At 48.3% G+C, this 21,736-nt stretch overlaps 1 protein-coding gene across 4 annotated transcripts in view; it reads right to left on the bottom strand.

The window, feature by feature from the left end:
• Window positions 1-520: 520 nt before the first annotated feature.
• LOC139050713 (uncharacterized) overlaps window positions 521-21,736 on the bottom strand; it is a 175,506-nt gene continuing 154,290 nt past the window's right edge. For 2 of the 4 annotated variants that reach the window (XM_070527355.1, XM_070527354.1), the window contains one exon: window positions 521-1,127. In XM_070527355.1, coding sequence (XP_070383456.1) covers window positions 930-1,127 — 198 coding nt within the window. In that variant the 3' untranslated portion in view covers window positions 521-929. The remainder of the gene's footprint in view (window positions 1,128-21,736) is intronic. The other 2 variants (XM_070527356.1, XM_070527353.1) reach the window with 2 other exon arrangements.

The raw sequence follows: 21,736 nt of genomic DNA, 5'->3' as shown, positions 1-21,736 counted from the left end.
CCACACTAGGTGGACTCGAAGTTAAGAGAAGTGGTATAGAACGTCGATAATCGAATTCGTAGAACACCGTGATAAATCGTAGCGCAGAGATGCAGAGACAAAAAAAATTATCACACGCGATCGCTGACTAGCGACAAAGGTTTATTCAACAATCAGCTGCCCATATAGATACGGTAAACTTACACCGAAATACTGAAAATAAGCTTTTGTTAGTATAAAAGGCTCTCAATCGTGCGTCTTTCCTTCCTTCCCTCTTTCTTTTCGTCTGTCTATGCATATCATATTGACCGCAAAAAAGACGGGGACAGAGGAAGAAAACACATAAACAGCACGGGCGGTAACTTTCAACTGTTTTATTCATAGCAGCCAGTGGGCATATATAGGCAAAAAGAACATGCGCAGATCGCAGCAAACTGCGATCTGCGCATGTTCAGATCGCAGATCGCATCTGATCGGATTGCAGATGCGATCCGATCAGATGCGATCTGCGATCTGCGCATGTTCTTTTTGCCTATATATGCCCACTGGCTGCTATGAATAAAACAGTTGAAAGTTACCGCCCGTGCTGTTTATGTGTTTTCTTCCTCTGTCCCCGTCTTTTTTGCGGTCAATATGATTTGCAGTAAATACCAACTAGGCCAAACTGAAGTTCTTCTGTCTATGCATATTTGCGCTGCGATTTATCATAATGCCGAACCAGCAAGCTCAATCATCTCCAACGACACTCGTAGAACATCACTGGCGGAATAACAACCGAACATGAGGCTATGTAGGCTTATGAGGCAACTGAACAGACAAGAGACGTTGCTTTCGTACACGGAGAAACACGTCTCTGCTGCCTGACGGAGACGTCGCCGAACGAACAGTTTTCCACGCACATTAGAGAAGTCGCGAGGCACGGTTTTGACCGCGGGCACGGTGCGGCGGCATCACATGTACAGCTGCGAACCGTGAGACCACGTGACGGGCTCCGTCCATGCGGACCAGGAGGAGCAGTGTGACGTCGCCAAGTTCGGCTCGGTGGGGAACGACGTCACCAGGACCGGAGAGGAGCAGAGAGCGCCCAGGCTGACGTAGCGACAGCACTTGATGACGGTTCGCTTGACCATCTTCTTGGATGAGGACTTCTGCGAGACAAAAAAAAAGAAGAAACAGAAGTCAGAACACACTAAGGAAAGGGTCGGGCGAACAAGGAGCAAAACAAACAGATGTAAAACAGGTTGCGCAATCCACCGTCTTTTTCGGTATGCAGACGAACGGTGTAACGTCTTTTTTCCACAGAAGAAATGCGAAACCCGGTTTCCGGAACTAGAATTGAATTATGGGGTTTTACGTGCCAAAACCACTTTCTGATTATGAGGCACGCCGTAGTGGAGGACTCCGGAAATTTCGACCACCTGGGGTTCTTTACCGTGCACCTAAATCTAAGTACACGGGTGTTTTCGCATTTCGCCCCCATCGAAATGCGGCCGCCGTGGCCGGGATTCCATCCCGCGACCTCGTGCTCAGCAGCCCAACACCATAGCCACTGAGCAACCACGGCGGGTTTCCGGAATTAGAACGACGAATGTTGGAGTTCCGAAATTTCGGGGAAGGAAGGAAAAAGTGGAGAAGGAAGGCAGGGAGGTTAACCAGTTTCGCTTAACCGGTTTGCTACCCTACACATGGGAGCGGGATGGGGGAGATGAAAGATGGGAGGAGAGAGAGAGAGAGAGAGAGAGCACATAACACAGCGAACACATCGTCAGTTACAGTCCGTCACTCTTGCGCAGTACACGATATCACTGTCACAGCCGCTTGTCCAAGCCCGTATCCTTCATAAACCGAAGTAGTCCCTTCGTCGCCTTCAGCTGCGATGTCTTCTGTCGGCGATGTGTGAAAATGGTTGCAACTGACAATGGTCTATTGTCCAGGTGCGCTAGAACAGATGCCATGGACTGTCTCTGAACATTATATTCAGGACAGTCGCACAGAATGTGTTCCAGCGTCTCCTCGCAAAGACAGGCATTGCAGAGAGCGTTATCGGCCATTCCAATGCGAAACGAGTAGGATTTCGTGAAGGCCACCCCTAGCCATAAGCGATAAAGCAGGGTGGCCTCACTCAATTTCGGGGAAGTAACAGAAGAACTGTGGCTTCTCGCGGGACGGATTAGGCAAACAACGAAACAGCTATAGGAGCTGGGACATATAGCTATGGCTAGGAAATTGATTAGGTCGTAGGCGGTATAGTTAGCTATAGGGGGGTTGTAGGAGCAACGCTGGTAGACGCTGCTGGATAAATTTAACTCGAGGATGGTATCGGAGGACCCTTTGTAAGGGCAGGAGGAACAACTAGAATCAATTTAGGAGTCGCGCGAAACGGTTGGTCGATTGTGCGGGTTCAAACGCGCATCGGGAGATGCCAACCAAGCTGGAGAAGCAGTTGAACATGGGCTGCACTGAGGAAACAGTTTTAGGAGCTGACACCTCCGCCAAAATTAGCGGAGCTTTAAGCGTGGGACATTGCCCGAACACAGTACTGATTTGAGCGAGTTGGAACAGTGAACCTACGACGAGGCAGCCAGCGCGGGCAGAGAGATAGAGGGCGTTAACCAAAAGACACTGCAAGAGACAGGACTGTCTTTGCGCCCCATTTCATTGTGGCTAGCGCGACGCATGGTTGCCTGCCGAACGTCACATCACAGGCACAACGAGCATCACTCCCGCTTTGGACTATGCTGAAAGTCGTCAGTGTGAACGCCCAGTCGCGGAACAGCGGTATACGCACGAACCAATCCTGCAGTGAAACCAACGCACGCGTTCCTCCGGATAATATGGAAGTGTTACCTGAGCGCTTTCACGTTGCTTGTCCATGACTTTCGCCCACCGTCTACGTACTACGCGTAGCAGGCAGCCCGATTCACGTGTGTCGGTTTTCCAGCATCTAATGAATGCAAGCCGGTCGCGGGCAGCAACTTTATAGCGCGTTTCTTTGCTTTTATTTCTCGGCTTCTTTGGAGCTACGCCCAAATTTTCTCTTTACGTTAACGTTTGTTTTGCTCTCCTGTCCTATTAGGAGACGTTATTTAAAGGACGTGAACGGACTGCCTGGTCGGCCCATCGAGGCCGGAGTCGAGAGCGACGGCGACCTTGACTGGTAGAAGCGAAACGGATTTGCGGCATCTGCCGGCATAACATCAGCAAGAGCAACGTCTCTCTCTCTCTCCTACATTGCTGCCTTCACCGACACGCTTTCTTGCTTTCCCCTCCCTAGTCCCTCAGTCGGTAAAGAATTTCATGTTCCCGATGACTCGGCCTCCGGATGATACAACCACGCGAGCTTCCACGTGATGTGAACTCGTGCCCGAACTGGATCGGGCACGTTTGCCCGTGTGTATATGAGCGCGTTTGTGCGGGCGCGAATATATACGGATGTGCGTTCGTACTTGAGCATGCATTTTCGATGTTCAGTTGCCCACACGGGTAATTACGTTATTCCGAGTTTTAGTTTTACCCCTTTCTATTAGCCTGCGTACGGAGCATCAGCCTGCACTGAACAACCGGAACACAATTTTTATCTGTGTATGCTGAGTGAAGCTTCAGTTCTTCAGGTGAGAGCATAAGCGCCCTTAAATCGTTCTGTCGTTTCTCTATCTTGCGTCTTTTCGTTCCATAAAAAAAAAAGTTAACTTCTGGGGTGTTACGTACAAATACCATAATCTAATTATGAAGCATGCATTAGCGGGTGGGAGAAGGTACTCCTGAATAATTTTAACCACCTGGGCGTCCTTCAACGTGCAGCTCAAATTAAGTAGCCGAACGTCATTCGCATTTTCCCACAATCGAAAAGCGGCCCCTAAAAACGAAGTTCTCTAGATGAATGCCAGTCAACAGTCCGCTTGTCCGTCCTGCTGTATGAGAAAGAAGCAGGCGGGCATTAGGTGCGTCTTTACGGTATACACGCCCTTTCCTAAAGCACGATTTTGGGCACCATCGCGCAACCATTCCACCCGGTCGGGGCGGCGAGTCCGAGACGCGCGCGGCGTCCGCGTATAATTGGCTTGTTTTCGGCGAGGCCGGAAGCTTCGCATTTTACGTGGACACGAGTGTGTGGCGCAATAAATGTTGCCGTCCACTATAACCTCGCCGCCGTTTCGGCGAAACATAATTGCGCCCCGTGTCATGGGAAACGTATTGCCACCCGCTGAGCACGCTCCGTTTCAAAATGAATTGCCCATTGAGCCGTAGCTACTACGCACAAGGTGTATGCTCTATAGCGGCTGTGTTCACGACGGCACTTTGACGCGCACGGGTTGGCGCGAAGCATGGCGAGACTCCGAGATTCGTGCGTGGACCGCTCTCCCGGTTCGCCACTGCCAGCTAACCGCATACGGCACGATTCACCGCGAAAGGTGACGCTTAAGCAGCAATAAAACCAGCATAACTGAAACATATATCCGAGTTCGTTGGAAAGAATGGTCTGATGTAATCAACTAGACTTACATATAAACGTGAAAAAAGGGGGAAAAAGGATTCTTAGTTGTGGGGTCTAACGTAGCGAAACGGCACAGTGATATATGAGGAACACTGCATAGTGGAGGGCCTCGGATGAATTTCGACCATCCGGAGCTTCCTTAACGTACGCCCGAAGCAAGGTACGCGAGCGCTTTTTTTATTTTGAATTTTTTTTCTCCCGGATCGAAACCGCGATTTCTATAGTCCAGCAAGCGCCACGCCATAGCAACTAAACTATACCGCGACGGACAGCCGACAGCCATCTCAGTCAAAGTTCGTTTTGTTCAGTATTTGCGTCGTTCGTCGCCAGCTATGTCATCACGTGTTTCACCTAGTAAAAAAAAAGAAAAAGTTCACTTCACAGAAAACTTCACTCCTTCCGACACAATGCTAGGCTCTTGCCCGTCAGCACCATAGCCGCGTACAAACCGTCCAACGTCGTACGTTAGCCACGTAAATGGTGAAGCGTTGTCCGTGTTAAAAAAAATTGGCTGAAGGCTTAGCTTGGTTAAGCCTGGAAGATTGCGAAAGCAGTACCCTTGGCTGCGCCTTGGTTCGGCTGATGGTGCGGACATGGTTGCCCTTTGTTAAACTTATGGCTATACATCATCCGGCATAGCGCAAGGCAGCGCGCCGACCATTGCGAGGAGCCGAGCTGTAGCCCCATTTATCCTCCTAGCGTGACGTCACACCAGCGAGCGCCCTCTCTCGGTAGCGCCGCAGCGGCGGCGCGCAAGGCTTCGCCTCCACCATCGATGCCGCGAGCTGGGGCCCCGTCTCTCGGTCTGGCGTGACGTCACACGGCTGAAGGCTTAGCCACTGGTCACGTGAAGGCTGGTCACGTGACGCGCAGCTGCGTAAGGAGGCGCCACGACCACCGATGGGCCGAAAGTGCGAGCAGTATTGCTTTCGCAATAAAATGTTCAGTGTCGCAGGGCAAGGGACACACGTGACGGCACACTCGCAGTGTGCTGTTGCGTTTAGATCTGTCCGTCCCGTCTTCTTTTATGCGCGCTGTTTTGTATCCGATGTGAAGTGCCGCCAAGCCGCGTCTGAGTGATTATTTTATGAGGAAAAGTGAAGAGATAGGTGCAGCGCCGCAACTGACTCTCGGCCGAGGTCACCTCAACAGCATTGCACGAGGAAAGGGAGTGGGCAGTAAAAGAAGGGAGAGAGAGAGACAGGCGATCGGGGTGCCAGGAACGCAAATCGCCGTTGCATTGAAGGAAAAGGAATTACCACGAGCGCTATGATGGACCTGTGCGCAAGGAGTTTTTTTTTTATTTGGTGCACCCAGAGTTTGTGGACACAAACCGCCGGTTTACCGAAGAATGCGACAAAAAAGGGAGGGTGGGGGACTGGTGTACAAATATTCAGTGGCGATTTAGCGGTAAATGCGAGAGAAAAAAAAGCGTTTCGGATTTCGTCGCACATCTTTTAGGCCACGAATCCATGACTTAAAGAGCGTTCAAACGCAAAGGGACGTTCAGGAGCGCACTCGACACATCATTGCGCTTCGTGCATCTTCGAGGAACGAAGGTTATATATATATATATATATATATATATATATATATATATATATATATATATATATATATATATATATATATATATATATATATATATAACCTCAACCACGTGACCTGCGTCTACCGCCAGAGCGGATTCCGACACCCACACCCACACACCCACACACCCACCCACCCACACACACACCCACACACCCACACACACACCCACACACCCACACACCCACGCACACACACACACACACACACACACACACACACACACACACACACACACACACACACACACACACACACACACGCACACACACACACACACACACGCACACACACGCACACACACACTCGCACACAGAGAGATACACTTTTTCCCACTTCAACACTCCTATTGCTAACGCCATTCAACGAAAGCAAAAGGGGTACAAAAGAGCGCAAGCAAGGCGTGGTGGCGCGTTAATTTGGTGCTCAAAAAACAAATAAATAAACGATTGGGTGCGCTATCTCTAAAAGCTCCATAGTCCAGAGCGTCGCACCTGTGTGCACCGCACGTCCTCGCCATTGTTCCCGTCTCGCCGCCCTTCGAGCCGCGTTGTTGATTGCGAGCGCATACGTCTATCGGATAAACTCCGCAACCGCGCAGCGATATCGTCCATGCAGGCGACGCCGACGGACGAAAACAAACGCACCCTGCGACAGGGCTCGCCGTCGCGTTCTGACGCATCCTCCTTTAGGTGCCGACGGACCAAAACAAGAGTCTCGTCTTTCGATGAGCATTCCCGCGAGGGACACGTCATTGGCGATTGCCGCGCGAGCAGGCGGTTGCTCTTTCGAACGACACGATTTCGTGACACACAACGCGGCGCGAACCATCATACAAAAGCGGTGATGCGGACTTCCCACCACAAAAATAACAATCGCTTTCTCTCTCTCTCTTTCTGTACGACAGATACCTGACGGCAGAGCAATGAATCTGCCCGAAGGGAGCACGTCTCTATATATGTTAAGGGTGCTGTCGCCCCGGAAACGAAGCAGACGGCCAGTAGTGAAGGAAGGAAGGTTCGAGAGAGAGAGAGAGAGAGAAGGAGATTCTTGATGGGAAGGAAAGGTTGGGGTAAAGTGCAGCGCAGTAACTGTCTCTCAGCAGAGGACACCTCAACCGCGCTGCACAGGGGGTAGGGAATGAAAGTAGGGGGAGAGAAAGAGCACCTGAAAAAAAGTGTTGCGCGGAGGGCGGGGGGAAGGGAGGGATGACACTGACAATGGGCGCGAATGAGCGACCAAGGAGAGCGGATATGCGACATGGGACGCGATTAGGAAGTGACACCCGTGGTAGGACCGCTTGGTCGTAAACAGCCGCGGAAGGCGACGGATCGCTGAACAGACGTTCGGCCATCACGAGGGAGCGCCGGCTGTGGACGGTGGTTGTTATGCATGTAGAGGTTCGCAACGCAAGTCAAGGAAAAGGCATTGGCAACCCCGCATCGATGAATGCGCTAGGCTGCAATGCATCCGGTCACACGACCTTGTAATCCCAGTCATAGAACAGAAACAATGTTTGCATAAACAATGTTCAAGATTATTTTTTGCCCTAACGCCCCCATGCACTGCTCAAAAACTGTCACTTTGAGTGCCTGCAAGTGGGCAAATTCATCCTTACTAAATATCGGCAACGTGGTGAAATTTTGGAGTTGGCTAACGTGCTTCTGCACTCTCCGCTTGACGGCGCAGTACATCTGGTCATTTCGCAGTACTTTTCAGGTTTAACATCAAGCACGAAAACAATTTGACATTTTCTGATGCAACCAAAAAATGTAACCTGATAAAACCATTGTGTGATCTAGATAAGCGTAGAATCACAACGCTCTTCTTTTTTTAGAGCGCAGCTCTGAGGCGCCCGTTCCTGCGGCGAACGTCGGCGTTGTACCTCGTAACCGAGCTAACGAGCACAGTGACAGATGAGAGCGAACGCGAAGCACAGCGGAGGATGAAAAAAAAGTGGCGAGAGTGAAGATATAGGGCGAAGAGGAAAGCGGAGGAGGAGGGTATCGCGAAAGCGTGAGAAGAGAAGCGTATAGCAGCGGAGGACGGGCTTTGCGGCGAAGACGGCTACGAGATGGCGCCAGAGTAGCGCGCGTCGTCTCTATGGCAACACAGCGCTGCATGAGCGGAGGTCCGTTTGCGGCGGCTGCTGTGAATCGCGCCCGCGCGTCACCCACGCGCTTCCTCTCGCCATTTCCCGATTAGGGAGAAAGTCGCGCCACACTTCACTCCGTTTGGAACGTGTCGTACGAGACAGAATGTCCGCGCCAGCCAATATATCGCGAGGTGAAAAGGCGTATACAGCTGCGCTCAAATTTTGCATTAGGAAGTATCGTAATCGTCGGTGAATTATTTGATGAAGAAATCATAGCCTCGTAACTTCCTACCCGCCGTGGTTGCTCAGTGGCTATGGTGTTGGCCTGCTGAGCACGAGGTCGCGGGATCGAATCCCGGCCACGGCGGCCGCATTTCGATGGGGGCGAAATGCAAAAACACCCGTGTGCTTAGATTTAGGTGCACGTTAAAGAACCCCAGGTGGTCGAAATTTCCGGAGTCCTCCACTACGGCGTGCCTCATAATCAGAAAGTGGTTTTGGCACGTAAAAGCCCAAATATTATTATTATTATCGTAATTTCCTGGTCGAAGCCCAACTAATGTGAAGCGTGGAGGGATAAACAAGCTTGGGTGAACATTAGTCCGGGTGTATGACTGGGGTAGCTAGGCCACTTGAACGGATACGTAGCGGCGGAGCTGCCCATCACAGTCATTGACTATAAAGGCGCTGCTGAGACTGTGGCTTAAGGGTCTACTAACGCTCAATCCACCCGGCCTTCCACACGCTTGTAGCCGCGTGGAAAATTGCACACGTCAACTGCTCGTGCGGACCCCAGTGTAAACCGACATTTGTGCATCTGCGTACCACATGCACGTGCAGGATTGCATGTAAAGCGGTCGTGGAGGGCGTTCAGGACACAGCGAAAGCACATGAAAAAATTCAGGATACAGCGTCCGTATTGTATAACCCACCACACAATGTTTCATCGCTGTCTATCTATCTATGCAAAGAAAAGATGGTATTTAAGGCGGTAAACTTGATGAGATGACTACTTTGTCTCCATGCATTGGGCTGCTATTCTGGCATCTAAATACAGCTTTGGAACAAAACAAAACAAATTTGTTTTTTTTTGTTTTCATGTTCGTAACATACCAGTGAGTAATCAGAACCGAATTGAAAAATGATTATGTCCGTGAGGGGTCTTCAAGTTCGGGGGAGGCTAGCAACGGCAGACATTCAACGAGAGACCGTTGTTTCGAGCTATCCATTTTCATGTAATAGGAAAGAGGGTTGTAAAAACAAATCCGCTCTGAGAATCAAGTCACTTCCTCGTGCTTTCATAGCTTCGGGCTGACGCAGGTCTCCGAAAAGGGCGCTCAATAATGTAGCGTTGGAACCTAAAGGCACCGTCAGAGCGAGGGCCAAGTGGTTTTTTTTTTTCATTACCGCGCAGGCGCAACCCTCCTTCAGCCGCGTTTCTTCCAATCCGTCGACAGCACCGTCATAGGCGTGCTCGCCATGAATATAACACGCGTTCCATTGCAGCGGCTCCAAAGCGACGAGTAAACATGCAGAAAACAATTGCGTAACACGGGAATAGGATGCGCTCTGGTCCTGTTGTGCTGGCCTTCCGTATCGCCTCCCTCTCTCTTGGGGCCTCTAAGATCGCACCGGTGCGCACGTAATCTCAGAGGCCACGCGTGTTACCGTAGAGCTTCTTACAAAGACTACGAGGAAATGCTCGCACTGGGATCGCGTCAAGAGAACGATGAGCATAATAGGTGGATTTTGTCTAACCTTCTTGCTTCCTGCTTGAGGCTTCCTCGTGGCACTACTTTGTTACTCATTGTCTTTCTATCGGTGATATTTTATTAGGCATGGCAAAAGGCGTCTGCGCAAATGCACGCAATCACCGTGAACTGTAGCACTAATAACGCAATATCTCGGGGAAAACGTTCAATTTGCAGTGTTGCGAATCCATTTGAAGTCATACGGACGAAGCTTAGCCAAATCCATGTGCTACCCATCAACATTCCCGCGCTGGCTGAAGCAGCATAATTAAGTGCTGCTTCACTCTTAGAAAAGTTTACACCCTTTGGGGCGTATCTTGTCCCACCACAATAATCGTCGTCTGCCTTGCCCGTGTTTCCTTTCTTTAACGCTGCGAGCCCGGTACTTCCCAGTCACGAACGGCATGCGCGTTATCTGTGTGACGCAGTATTCTCGAGAGGAAAGTAGCGGGCGCAGAGTTTTCAGGAAAGGAAACGCAAGCAAGGCAGATGACGATTATTGTTGTGGGATAAATATACACCCCAAAGGATGCAACCGTTTTAAGAGTGTTCCGCAGGCGCCAGCACTAGCTTATTTGTAGCAATTTTTTTTGTAAGAAATTATATGCTTTCTTCCACGATGCTGAACTATACATGTTCGATTGTGCGCCATTCCACTGCGTTTGTTTTCTCAGTCGTCTCTTTCACTACGCTTCGACATACAAAAAAAAAAACATACAGAAAGCAAGGAAGAAGTGAAAAAGAAGAGAACTCTGTCAAGCTGCTGCGAATGCAACAGCCCCCCCCCCCCCCCCCCCCCGTCACGTCCTCATAACCCCACAAACCTCAACGTAGCAGATTTGACACGCACAGTTTTATGCGATAGTAGCGTAGCGCTCATTCTTATACACACTAGAGTGAAGTTTCAGTTGGGGATAACACTGCCAAAAAATTACTTGTGGGGTAATTATTGCACTAACTAATTAGTAACTGCAATACCATGTAACTGTTAAGGAGGAGACAAAGGAGAGGAAAGACAGCGAGGTTAGCCAGTGTAAGTACCGGCTGGCTACCCTGTGCTGGGGAAAGGGAATGAAAGGAGAAAGAAGAAGAAGAGAAAAAATAAGAAAAAAAAGAAACTCGCATAGTAACGCGAAACTACGTTCTACAACGTTCAAAGGCGTTCGCACAACTCGCATGTCCTTAAAAACTTCAACAAAGCCCTTAAGGCTTTGAGTGCCGAAGCCCGTCTGGTCCAATGTCTGTAACTACGCACCGTTATCTGTTAAAAAGCTTTATACACTTTACCGGGTTTGCTTGAATGTTGCCTGGTGTATCTAAACTTGAGCACGGCGCTAACAACGCATACCACTCGTACACAGAAAGAAAAAAAAAAACACACCATAAATTATGAAGGCACCAATTACGCCAAGGAGTGCGCTCACATGGGTGTTTCATGAGCGCACCCATCGTTTCCATGAACGATCGCCGCGTCAACATTCCCTCTGCTATATTTTGTAAGAAACTCTACTGTCATTTGCATGGCCTTCGAGAACTGGCGGTGCAGGCTTAGCGCGCGCCGCCAGTCCCCTGATCTCAAAGGCCATGGTACTTGCACACGACGTAGCGTTTGTTCCGGACGGGGCCATGCCAGTTCGTCACGCACCATGGAACCGCGTGAAAAACCGCCAAACTGTCTTTGACGAAACCCTCGCTACGCCTACAAGCGGTGGTTCCTCCGGACGGTGCCATACCAGCCCAACGGAACCACGGATATCCAGTGGATATCCGATTTACATCCGAATGTCCACGACCGGGAAACAATACGCATGGTATGGACAGGGGATGCAGTTCTTCGGTCGTAACGGAACGTCTACCGACTTTGATGCGGTGGCCGCCCATGTGAAAGATTGCTGATGGATTTACCAGCGGCGTACGTCCCACGAATGCTAGCCCAGGGATGCCTTGTAATGTCCATTAGCTGATTTTGTGCCCTAGACACCCCTACGTAAGCATGGATGAGGAGCTATGGGCGATGGTTACATTTACTTCATTAAATGCATAGACATGATTTCATAAATACACACATATACAGTGAAAGCTCGTTAATTCGAACTTCAATAATTCGAATTTATGGATAATTCGAACTGTACGATTTGGTCCGGCCAAGCTCCACAGAAGTCTATGTATAAAAAAGTCCGTTAATTCGAACGCGAGAAGGTTCCCTCACGGATAATTCGAACTACGCTCACCTGGCACACGGCCAGAGAAAAGCGCCTACTGCCTACACGCAAGGCTGTATTGCCTCCGAAACGGAGAGAACGGCGAGAGAAGGCAAAATCGGAAAAAAACCTAACCCACGCGGGGTCAGCCAGAAGGCAGTGGCGGCTGCCGCCTCTCCGTTCTACGTAACCTCCAAGACTTCTTGCCCGTTGCGAATCTCGGAGGCTTTGCAAATCTTGTACAGCTGCTAATGTTGTGCGGAGATGGCACGGCAAGCGCCAAAACACAGCGAATCAAGTACGTCGCAGCTGCGCTTGCAATCAAGAACCAACGAATCAGGGCCTTCGCCACCTTCACATGTTCAGCGTCTTTGTCTCGGCAGTCTTCATCGGTTGTGCTCCTCTGTTTTCAGCTTAGGAGGTATCGGACGTCGCGAATCATTGTGATAGTGTTAAGCCTCGGCTAACGTTCGTTTCGGTGGACATCGGTGGTGTGGCACAGTCAGACCCAGAGCTTCGACTTGAAGATGGCGTGTGTCCGCGGCACACGCCATCTTCACGCCAAATTTCTGACATGCCCTACTGCTTCCAAATTGTAGTGTACTGTTGCTCTCCTTCACTTTCGTTAGTTCGAACTTTCGTTAATTCGAACTGAAGTGGTTTCCCCTTGCGGTTCGAATTAACGAGCTTTTACTGTATACATACATGACAACATATGCATGGTGTCGCCTTTGCAACCTGTACCAATAAGACTGTCTGAGTTGCTCTAGGGGCACTTATTTGTGGACGCGACTGCACAGTAAAGCAGCATAGTGCAGGATGGCGCATATAACTGGTACATTGGTTCTCACTATAGAGTACAGCCTCCAAAGCATTGCAAAGCCGCAGGATGAGCAAGGTGACGCACCAAAGAAACCTAACAATAAATTCCGGGTTTATCATGAATGTCCTCTGAATATCGTATGAACGTTTTTGTAATAAGTGTCTGCATTTAGGTTCCCACAAATCTCCCCTGGATGACCGTGTCCAGAATGTTTCATCCACCGGACACTGTTCGGATATTTCCACCCATTTTTCAGCGTCCTACGGACGTCCGAATGTCAGAGAAGGACGCATCCAGGACGTTCAATGGATGCCTTTCATTCTTGCACGGGTGGGTCCCTCAGATATCCGCCGTATGTCGTCCGGATTTGCGGGGATATCCGATGAATGTTCGAACGTCCGGCAGTAAACATCCATGAGATGTACTGCGGATTACTTATGGTCCATTGGGAGGATGTCACAGGCATCACTGAAGCACAAACGATCGCGTCGTATCTCCAGACAGCAGTAGACTATACCCTCCAGACGTAGGTTGTAATAGGCAATGCGTTCGCTTGACATTTAAAGCAAACCTTCCAGTTGCCCACATCGCTTGCCTCTCGGCGCTGTAGGGAGGGGCAGACGCATAAAAAGGCAAATTTAATGTATACTATGCACGTAGACGGATTCACCGTAGCTGCTGAAAGGTACCATTAAGATCGACTTGCCTATGTCTCAAGGACTAATGCGAGAAATACTAGTTGAGCGGGCTTCATAGCACTGTAAACTCTGAACAGCGTTTGCTGTCGTTTTCTTCCTTTTCTCGGTATCTCCCTAGGGGCTCTTCGCTCCCCAGTCACGTAGTTCAACGTCAAGCTCATTCGATGTCGTGCGCTGAATCGATCGGCCGCGAGCCCTAACACACGGCAACATTGCGAAAAAAAGATGGCGCACATGTGTCGCAGCGGGATTGCGAAATTCCGTCTGTGCAAAACAATATTCGTTTTTCATCTTTTTTCTTTGTTTGTCGCTACAGTTGTGTGATGCCAAACATGAAGACCGCCTGCGGACTCCGGAATGTCGACCGACATTTTAAAGAAAAAGAAAACAAAGACAGAAAGAGCAAAAGAAACAAAAGAAGAACGCGTCGCATACCATCGCCAGTTTCGTGAGCAGGGCTATACACAGAGTACCCGTCACCGTGACTTATGCTATCCGTTTCGTTTGCGAGGGAGGGAACTTGTTTTCCTTGCTCGAACACGAACGTCAGCCAATGACAGCTCATTTAGAGCAGCCTAACAGTTTAGATTATCTAGAGAGACAGAGAGATAAACTACCCATACACTGAACTGACAAATAGACTTCTGAGGTATCACTTCCAAAAAAAAAAAGGAAAAACACGAGGCACGCCGTAGTGGGGGACTCTGGATTAAATTAGGCCTTGAACTGCACCTAAATATATCTAGAGAAGTTATTTTTTTTTTCATTTTTGCAATCGCCGTTACCGGTACCGAACTCGCGATCTCGAGGTCAGCGGCGCAACGCCATGCCACTATATAAGCTATATATCGCGAGCACGAGGTCGCGGGATCGAATCCCGGCCACGGCGGCCGCATTTAGATGGGGGCGAAATGCGAAAACACCCGTGTACTTAGGTGCACGTTAAAGAACCCCAGGTGGTCGAAATTTCCGGAGTCCTCCACTACGGCGTGCCTCATAATCAGAAAGTGGTTTATGGCACGTAAAACCCCATAATTTAATTTTTTTATATAAGCTATCGCGGCCAGTAGATAATCTAGAACTGATTTGACAGATTACCGATTTGTGACATTTCTCCTTGTTGTAATGAGTCCTTACTGTCGGACCTCGCATTTCTTTAGGCGCATTTGCTTTGCCATGAAATTGTGGTCTTCCTGAAATATTGCAGTTCAGTGCTTCGGGACCCCCTTTTCTTTGCACTGGTCTGAATGTTAATACTGCGCAAAAAATTTTTGCAGGTACCAAGAGGCATTGTTAGGAGGGAGTTACAGCTGTCACGGCATTAGTACACGAGAAATTAAAAACATCGGGGCAGTAATATATTGTCGTTAATGAATGTATGAATAGACTTCCAGAAACACTTCTGAAACGATAGACGCGGATATTTCTTATAGGGTATAAGTGTCAAGCTTATATCCACCTAGAAAGCTTTCTCCGATTTAATTGCGGAGACGACGCAGTCAAAACGTATTGATATATTACTTTTATAGTGTGTGTGAACCGCTTGTATAGATAAATAAACAGTCGCATATATACACAGGGACACACGCGCACACACACACTCTGCTACAGCATTTGTATCTATGCGTGCTTCTTGTCTCAGATGTGTGTCACGTTCATCTGTGCGCCACTTGCGTGACACAGCCTGCTGTATCGCTCTGCGCGTATTGTGATATCTGCGCATTTTTGTCTTTATCTCTGCACCTCAGGATAGCGTGTTCTCACCTTTTGTCTTCGATATTCCAACGTGTGACGAACATTATGGGGACCTCGCTTACTTTCTTCATTAGCCCACTTCTCTCTTTATCTTTCCCAACTTTGCGAAGTTTGTTATATCGGAATAATGTTCTCATTACTACCGCGTGAAAACGAAACGAACGTAGATCGCCAACAAAGGCCAGCAACCGAACTGTTTTCGATTATTTTCATTTCTATAGGGGGTGGGTGAGCAAACAACACGCACTACGTGGCGGTCCACACGTAGAGTTATACGTAGCGTAGGGCGGGAGTGCACGTAGAGTACACTGTTGACGAGTATAGCGCCGACGAGGAAATTGTTCCTGCTGGCGGTGCTTGAACACCGCCAGCAGGAACAACTTCCTCATTGAAGCATCGCCAGCAGGAACCTCCTCCTCGTCGACCCTTCTCGTAAACACTACCCTTCGAACTCTCCCGTGCGTCCCACGCTAGCGCACAGCTCCACGTGTAGCCCGGCATGTGCGGACCGCGGCATTCGAGAGAGAAAAATACGCATGTGCGGCGAGTATCTTTCTGGTAAACATTTCTGAACGCACGACTCGGGGTGGGCGGTGAATTGCTCGACGATGCCAAGCGCGCTTCATGTTTTGCAGGTGGTGGTGCAGGTGGTGGTGCATGTCCGGAGAGCGGCCCGACATGCTGCGTGGGCCCAGAGCCCTAGCGCTATCACTACTCTCACTAGCGCAGTTTCTAGGGCAAAACGCGCGCCTAGTGCGCAAACTGGCAAGCATGCCACCACTCTACTGCATCGCGGTAAAAAAAAAAAGAAAAGGTGCTGGTGTGGCTCGTTGCTAATACGCTTATACAATTTAAGAGGAAGCTTTGGACCAATTCCTATTTTCCCCACTCAAGTACACCTAAAACGCGGAAATGTGTCTTTTTTTCGCGAGACAACAGCTGGACTGATTTTAATGGAGTTGTTGCATTTGAGAAGGGGGAAAAAGTGAAACTTTAGCGACTGCATTTAGCAGGATTTCTAGTTAGATCTCTAAGTTTTTTAAAATAAACATTGCCGAAAATTGGTAAGCTTAAAAAAATAGAAGCACGAATTTTACAAATGCGCAACTTTGCACCAAAAACAGATATCGAAGTTCTCTAAACTGTATCCGTTAGAGCATCTGAAGTGGACAAATTTTTTGAGCGACATTGCAGCTTACGTGAATGTGCTACAATGATTACGAGCGTTTTGCAAAGGTCTTAATCACTAATTAGTGGTATTTTACAGGGCGGTGCACCTTGCATCTATTTTATCCGCTTTCAATTTATTATTTGGTGCACCCGACAGAATTTATTTGTGTTTATTTTTGCAGAATTACAGAGTTGTAAATTTGATAGTTTCGTTTTTCATGAAATTTTGCAATTTCCAGGAGTTCTTATAATAAGAGTACCCACGGCTTAAATAAAAAGAAGTTCTTCCTGTCAGTAAGTAGATTTCAACTTTATCATTCAAATGTAATAAACCTCGTCAAGTTCTCCAGGGTGGCTGCCGAGAAAAACGATTTCTCCGTTCTCATGCATTTAGATAGCAGCCCCCGAGCTAAAGCTTCCTCTTAAGGCGCTACGGAAATACTGCGACCGAGAACGAGCCCAAATAACGCCTACGATGATTGGAGTCACATATTTTGAATACTGTGTACTAATATTGACCATGCACCTGATGCGAATCGAAATATCACTGACACAAGTGTTTGAAAAGGATAACTGTGAAAGCTTATTTCACGCAGCTATCGCATCGTCGTGCCTATACTTGCCTCACGAAGGTCGCCAAAAAAGGAAAACTTGATATTTAACAGTGAAGCTGTGATGGTGGCTAGCTGTTGAAACGACATGGCTAGACATGCTGTTTAAGGCGTGTCATAAAGGACAGCTTAGGAGCGACAAGAACACCGACAAGGTGTCGTTCGTGTGTGCGCGTCTGTCTCACGACTTCTGTGAGTCAAGGATTCAGACAAGGGCCACTGCAAAATCGTCAAGAGACACACACGCCCAACCGAACACAAGCCGTTCATGCGCTCAAAAGCATATATCGACTTAGAACGTATTTTGAGGATATGGCAACGATTTCGAGATGTGCGCCGAGAAAGTTGCGATAAAAATGCACTGTTCTTCCACTTACTCTTTCCTTTTAGGAAAACGCGGTTCTATGCATTGGTGCACGTAAGTAACTGGAACGCCAATAAATTTCATTGTACACTATGAAAAATAATACTTCGAAACTGGCGAAGTCCTGAGAATTCCTTAAGTGGATACGCCTTGCGAACTTACCGGCTACAATTTGTAGTTTGAAATATGTACCGTAAAGCAATAAATTAAGAAAGCTAATTAGTGTAATTTCCGTAGTTATTCAGTTGAGTATTAAGCATTCGATTACAACACTTACAAATGGTAAATGTAGTAATTGTTCTTTTTAGTCTTGTTTTGTGGAGTACGTTGTGTTTATCCTCTATTTAGTAAATTTATGTATTTTTGGTATTTCCCTAGAAAACGTACGACCGTGCTTTGCTGCCATTCGCATTTTTTCTCCCCGCCCCCTAAAACCTGCTGGAAATAAAAATGAACTTTACATTTCAAACTACTTCTGCAATTAGGGAAATTGATTCCTCGTTGACACAATGGCTGCCTCATCGAGTAACTTTGAACAAGGGTTAGAATGGTGCTATCTACCACGGGCATTTAAAAAATAAAGTTGTGGCTAAGAAAGGCAGCCTGTACATGCCTGATATAAAACATTGCCAAAACAATTAAATAAGTGAACCCGCTTTGTAACAACATATTGACGCTGTGAGGAGCAGCGTCCAGCCGTCTGCCCTGCAACAAATTTTACTAAAACGCTGCACACTTATTATTCGAACTCGCAGCACAGGTCCAATGAGGCGTACTTTATTATGGTTGCAGCATATCTTGAATAATATAATTTCGATCAGCGCTTTTGAATTCGATGCATTACCTTCACAAGCGCAGTTGTTCACATAGTGCCTGAAGGGGTTAAGGACAGATATCTACAAGAGTGGTGATGCAGTTTAGAATTTATGTTAAGCACAAACGATTTCGCTACTCCTTGGCTTCAATTTGGCGCGCGTAACATACGTCCTAAGGTAACTGAAAAAAAAGTTCATTAGTGATTTGCTTTTGATTAACTAATTCAACATTTCAATTTCTCATGTTGGAAAATTTCGCGTCTTCCTAGAATGGCACCTGAAAAAAAGTGGGATAGCGCTGCCACGGACGATTAAAAAAAAAGAAGAAACACTCGTTCAAACCAAAATATCAAAAGCGGTGTGAGGCGTGGAGACATCCTTTAAAAAGCGTCTGAACATTCTCAGCGAAAGGTTGACATTGTGGCGTGATGGTACCCAAGTGCGTAGACGTTTCGAGACCCTAGCGTCTCTGTGAAGATTGCGCTATACCTATTAATTAGTAAGAAAAATAAAAAGCAAAGACCGGACTAAATCTCCAGAGCGTGCAAATTATGCCAACTCAGATTTATTCTATGAGCTGAGGCTTACATCGTGCACGTGAAACCGCTGTAGAGAACGAAAGGATGAAAAAAAAAAGGAACGAAAAAAGAAACGTCAATCAATATAAAGTAGGTGCATGTTAGACAACGCTCGTCCGACACATGGCGTTCCTTTGTGATATCAATCTGCCGCTCAGTAAACGAGACAGATGGTTCTCCTGCCTCCCCCCCTCCTGATCCCGTCTGTTTATATGTAACCTGCGCGGCCCAGCCTTGACTCTGACGTTCAAGTTCAACAAGCTCCTTTAGATGTCTTACTATGTCACGAACACTTTTCTTAAGAGCATCTAAAAAAAAAGATTTATATGGCGTTATAGTACACGAGTTCGCGGAATATTTTTCTGCCATCGGGCGGAGCGCACGCTATCGCACTGCGTGCCCGCGTGACTGGCTGTGATGGGGGCTAGCTGTTGTGCCTGTATACAGCTCCACGGCTGCGGGTAAAAAAAAAAAAAGAGGTCGTAAATATCCGCGGACGGTGCAGTTGCGCAGTCGAAAAAGCGCCCCACGTGACCTGCATACGTCCGAAGGAGCGGCACACACGCTGCCGAAAAAATTTCGCGGAGTCGCACCGAACTTGAACGCGGCCAGAGCGTCACGTGTTGGTCGGCGGCACAGTACGTAACTTCCGCGTGTGAAAAGGCACCGCCGAAGATTAGGAAAGCAAAACAAGAACGCACACGCACATACAAACACAAACACACAAACACACCCACACGCACCCACACTAAAGACTCTTACCGACCTTCCAGTCGGATGCCCTCCCGTAGCGCGACCGCTCTAAGCCACGGTCAAGGACGTTCCTCCCTCCAACGCGCACAGCCGCACGTGCACCTATTAATCTCCGAGGCGCCGCAGCCAACCGCGTATACCGCCCGACCTTCTATAAGCCGCGCGAGAACGAAGTGGCCTGACGACTACCACCACGCTCCGTGCTTCGTTGAACGCTTTTGATATCATCGAAATCGTCACCGCTGTTCGATTTCACTATGACTGCGCAGTCCTATACGCCAGCAACGTTTCGCAAACCTTATCTCGCGTTTGCTGACTTTGCCAACCTCGCGAGTCGTATAGCTCCACCTAACGTTCTGCCGTCTTGAACAACGTTTCCTCACTCTTGGCACTCATCTGGTCACTCTAAGATATCGTCGGTTATCTGACGCATTACGGGACCTGCCGAGGTCTACTTCCTGATCTCTACTATAGATCGATTATCACCTGTACTCCCGTTTTCTCTGCCATCCTCACCAGCTTATTTGCATGGTTAAGCCTATCGTACGTGTTCCGCGTCATCGCTTCGTTGCGCTTATCCATGGCTTCTTTTGGAGATTATGCGTTATCCTCCTAGTTTCTGTAAATGCGACTAGCATTCCTAGGATACTTCACGCACTTTGCGGGGTCCTGACTGACTGTGTCTGCCTATGTCTCTAATCGTTTTGCCGCCAACTTGGGTGTTTAGGTAGCCCATGGCCGAATGGTTAGCGCATCGGGTTGCTGTGCTGATGGGACAGGCTTCGAAATCAACTGTCGAACCAATTTGGGTCGCTTGGTACGGGGCAGTGTGTACCCATCTGCCGCTCTTCAACGCACCTCCGTGACACCGAGTTTAAGCACGCGGTATGTGTGCCATTCGGTCTGTGCTAATTCTTAAATGAACGTCTTTGATACCAACTTGGATCACTGGGTGTGGACCTGTAGGTGTGTGCCACGTCTCCAGTGAACTTCTTTGACGTTAATTTAGGTAACTCTACAGTGACAAAAATTTATCTTTTGATTTTTACCCCCTGATTTACAGCGGAATCGAACCTGCGCCACGCGCGGACTTTGTGGCGGCACCGATAGATGGCGCAGCGAGTGCAAAAATAAGCGCGAGAAAGGAACCCGGCTGCATACACGTTTCGACGTTAGCGATAAGGTATATCACGACATTTTGCTTCAGTTCTAGTCGGATTAATGTCGATATTCATCGTGAAGTGGATTCTGCCGGATTTAAGAAAAAAATCACAATTTCCTGAAGCGCTAACAAGGCGCTATGATCGCAGGTGGCAGCACGCTGCATATCGGAATCGATCACGAAAGTAAAACAAACATGAAGAAGCAAAGAAAACCAAGTATAAGAAACAAGAAAGATTAGCAAGCCGTAAAGTTGTACTCGGCAATCAGTACAGTTACAGCAGGCCTTCGGAGTCGCATTCAGTAATAGCTTCAGACAGACTGCCCCATTTTGAGCACCCGACATGCGGGAACAAAGCATTTAAAACCAGATTGGTGCGGCACTGTACTTCACGGTTCTTCTACGCATGATTGCGACACTGAGAAGCGAAATAGGGAAGCCCCGTTTTGGCGCGTTTGGTTGTTAATGGCACAAAGAGTCGGTAGATTTTGGCGATTACCCTGGACGAATCATGAACATATTTTTCTGCGACAGTGGCGGACCCCGTCACATTGCTTGTTTGAGCTCCTCCGACGACAACGGCATCTTTTAAAAGCAGTTTCCTCTGTTTTAAACTTAGAACACCAACGGAGGACAGAAGATGATGCACACCTCGCTGACCTCCAATAACTTTGTCCCTTGGATTATGCCCGCGTCGCTGGCGCAGAAAGCAGCGGGGACATTAACGCAGTACCTCAAGGCCACAAGTCTCTGCGACGGTTTTAGACTCGCTGCGCATCTTCAAGCGTGCGCATAACTAGTGCTCTTGTTCTCTCACGTCTCCATCTCTTTTCACCCTATATCCTGTTTTCCAAGTGCAAGGTAGCAAAACGGACATGCGTTTGGTTCAGCTCCGC

This window comes from Dermacentor albipictus, chromosome 10 (assembly GCF_038994185.2).
Source record: "Dermacentor albipictus isolate Rhodes 1998 colony chromosome 10, USDA_Dalb.pri_finalv2, whole genome shotgun sequence".
Taxonomy (NCBI): domain Eukaryota; kingdom Metazoa; phylum Arthropoda; class Arachnida; order Ixodida; family Ixodidae; genus Dermacentor; species Dermacentor albipictus.
The sequence above is the reverse complement of the archived record's forward strand: the minus strand, read 5'-3'. Positions and strand labels throughout refer to the sequence as shown.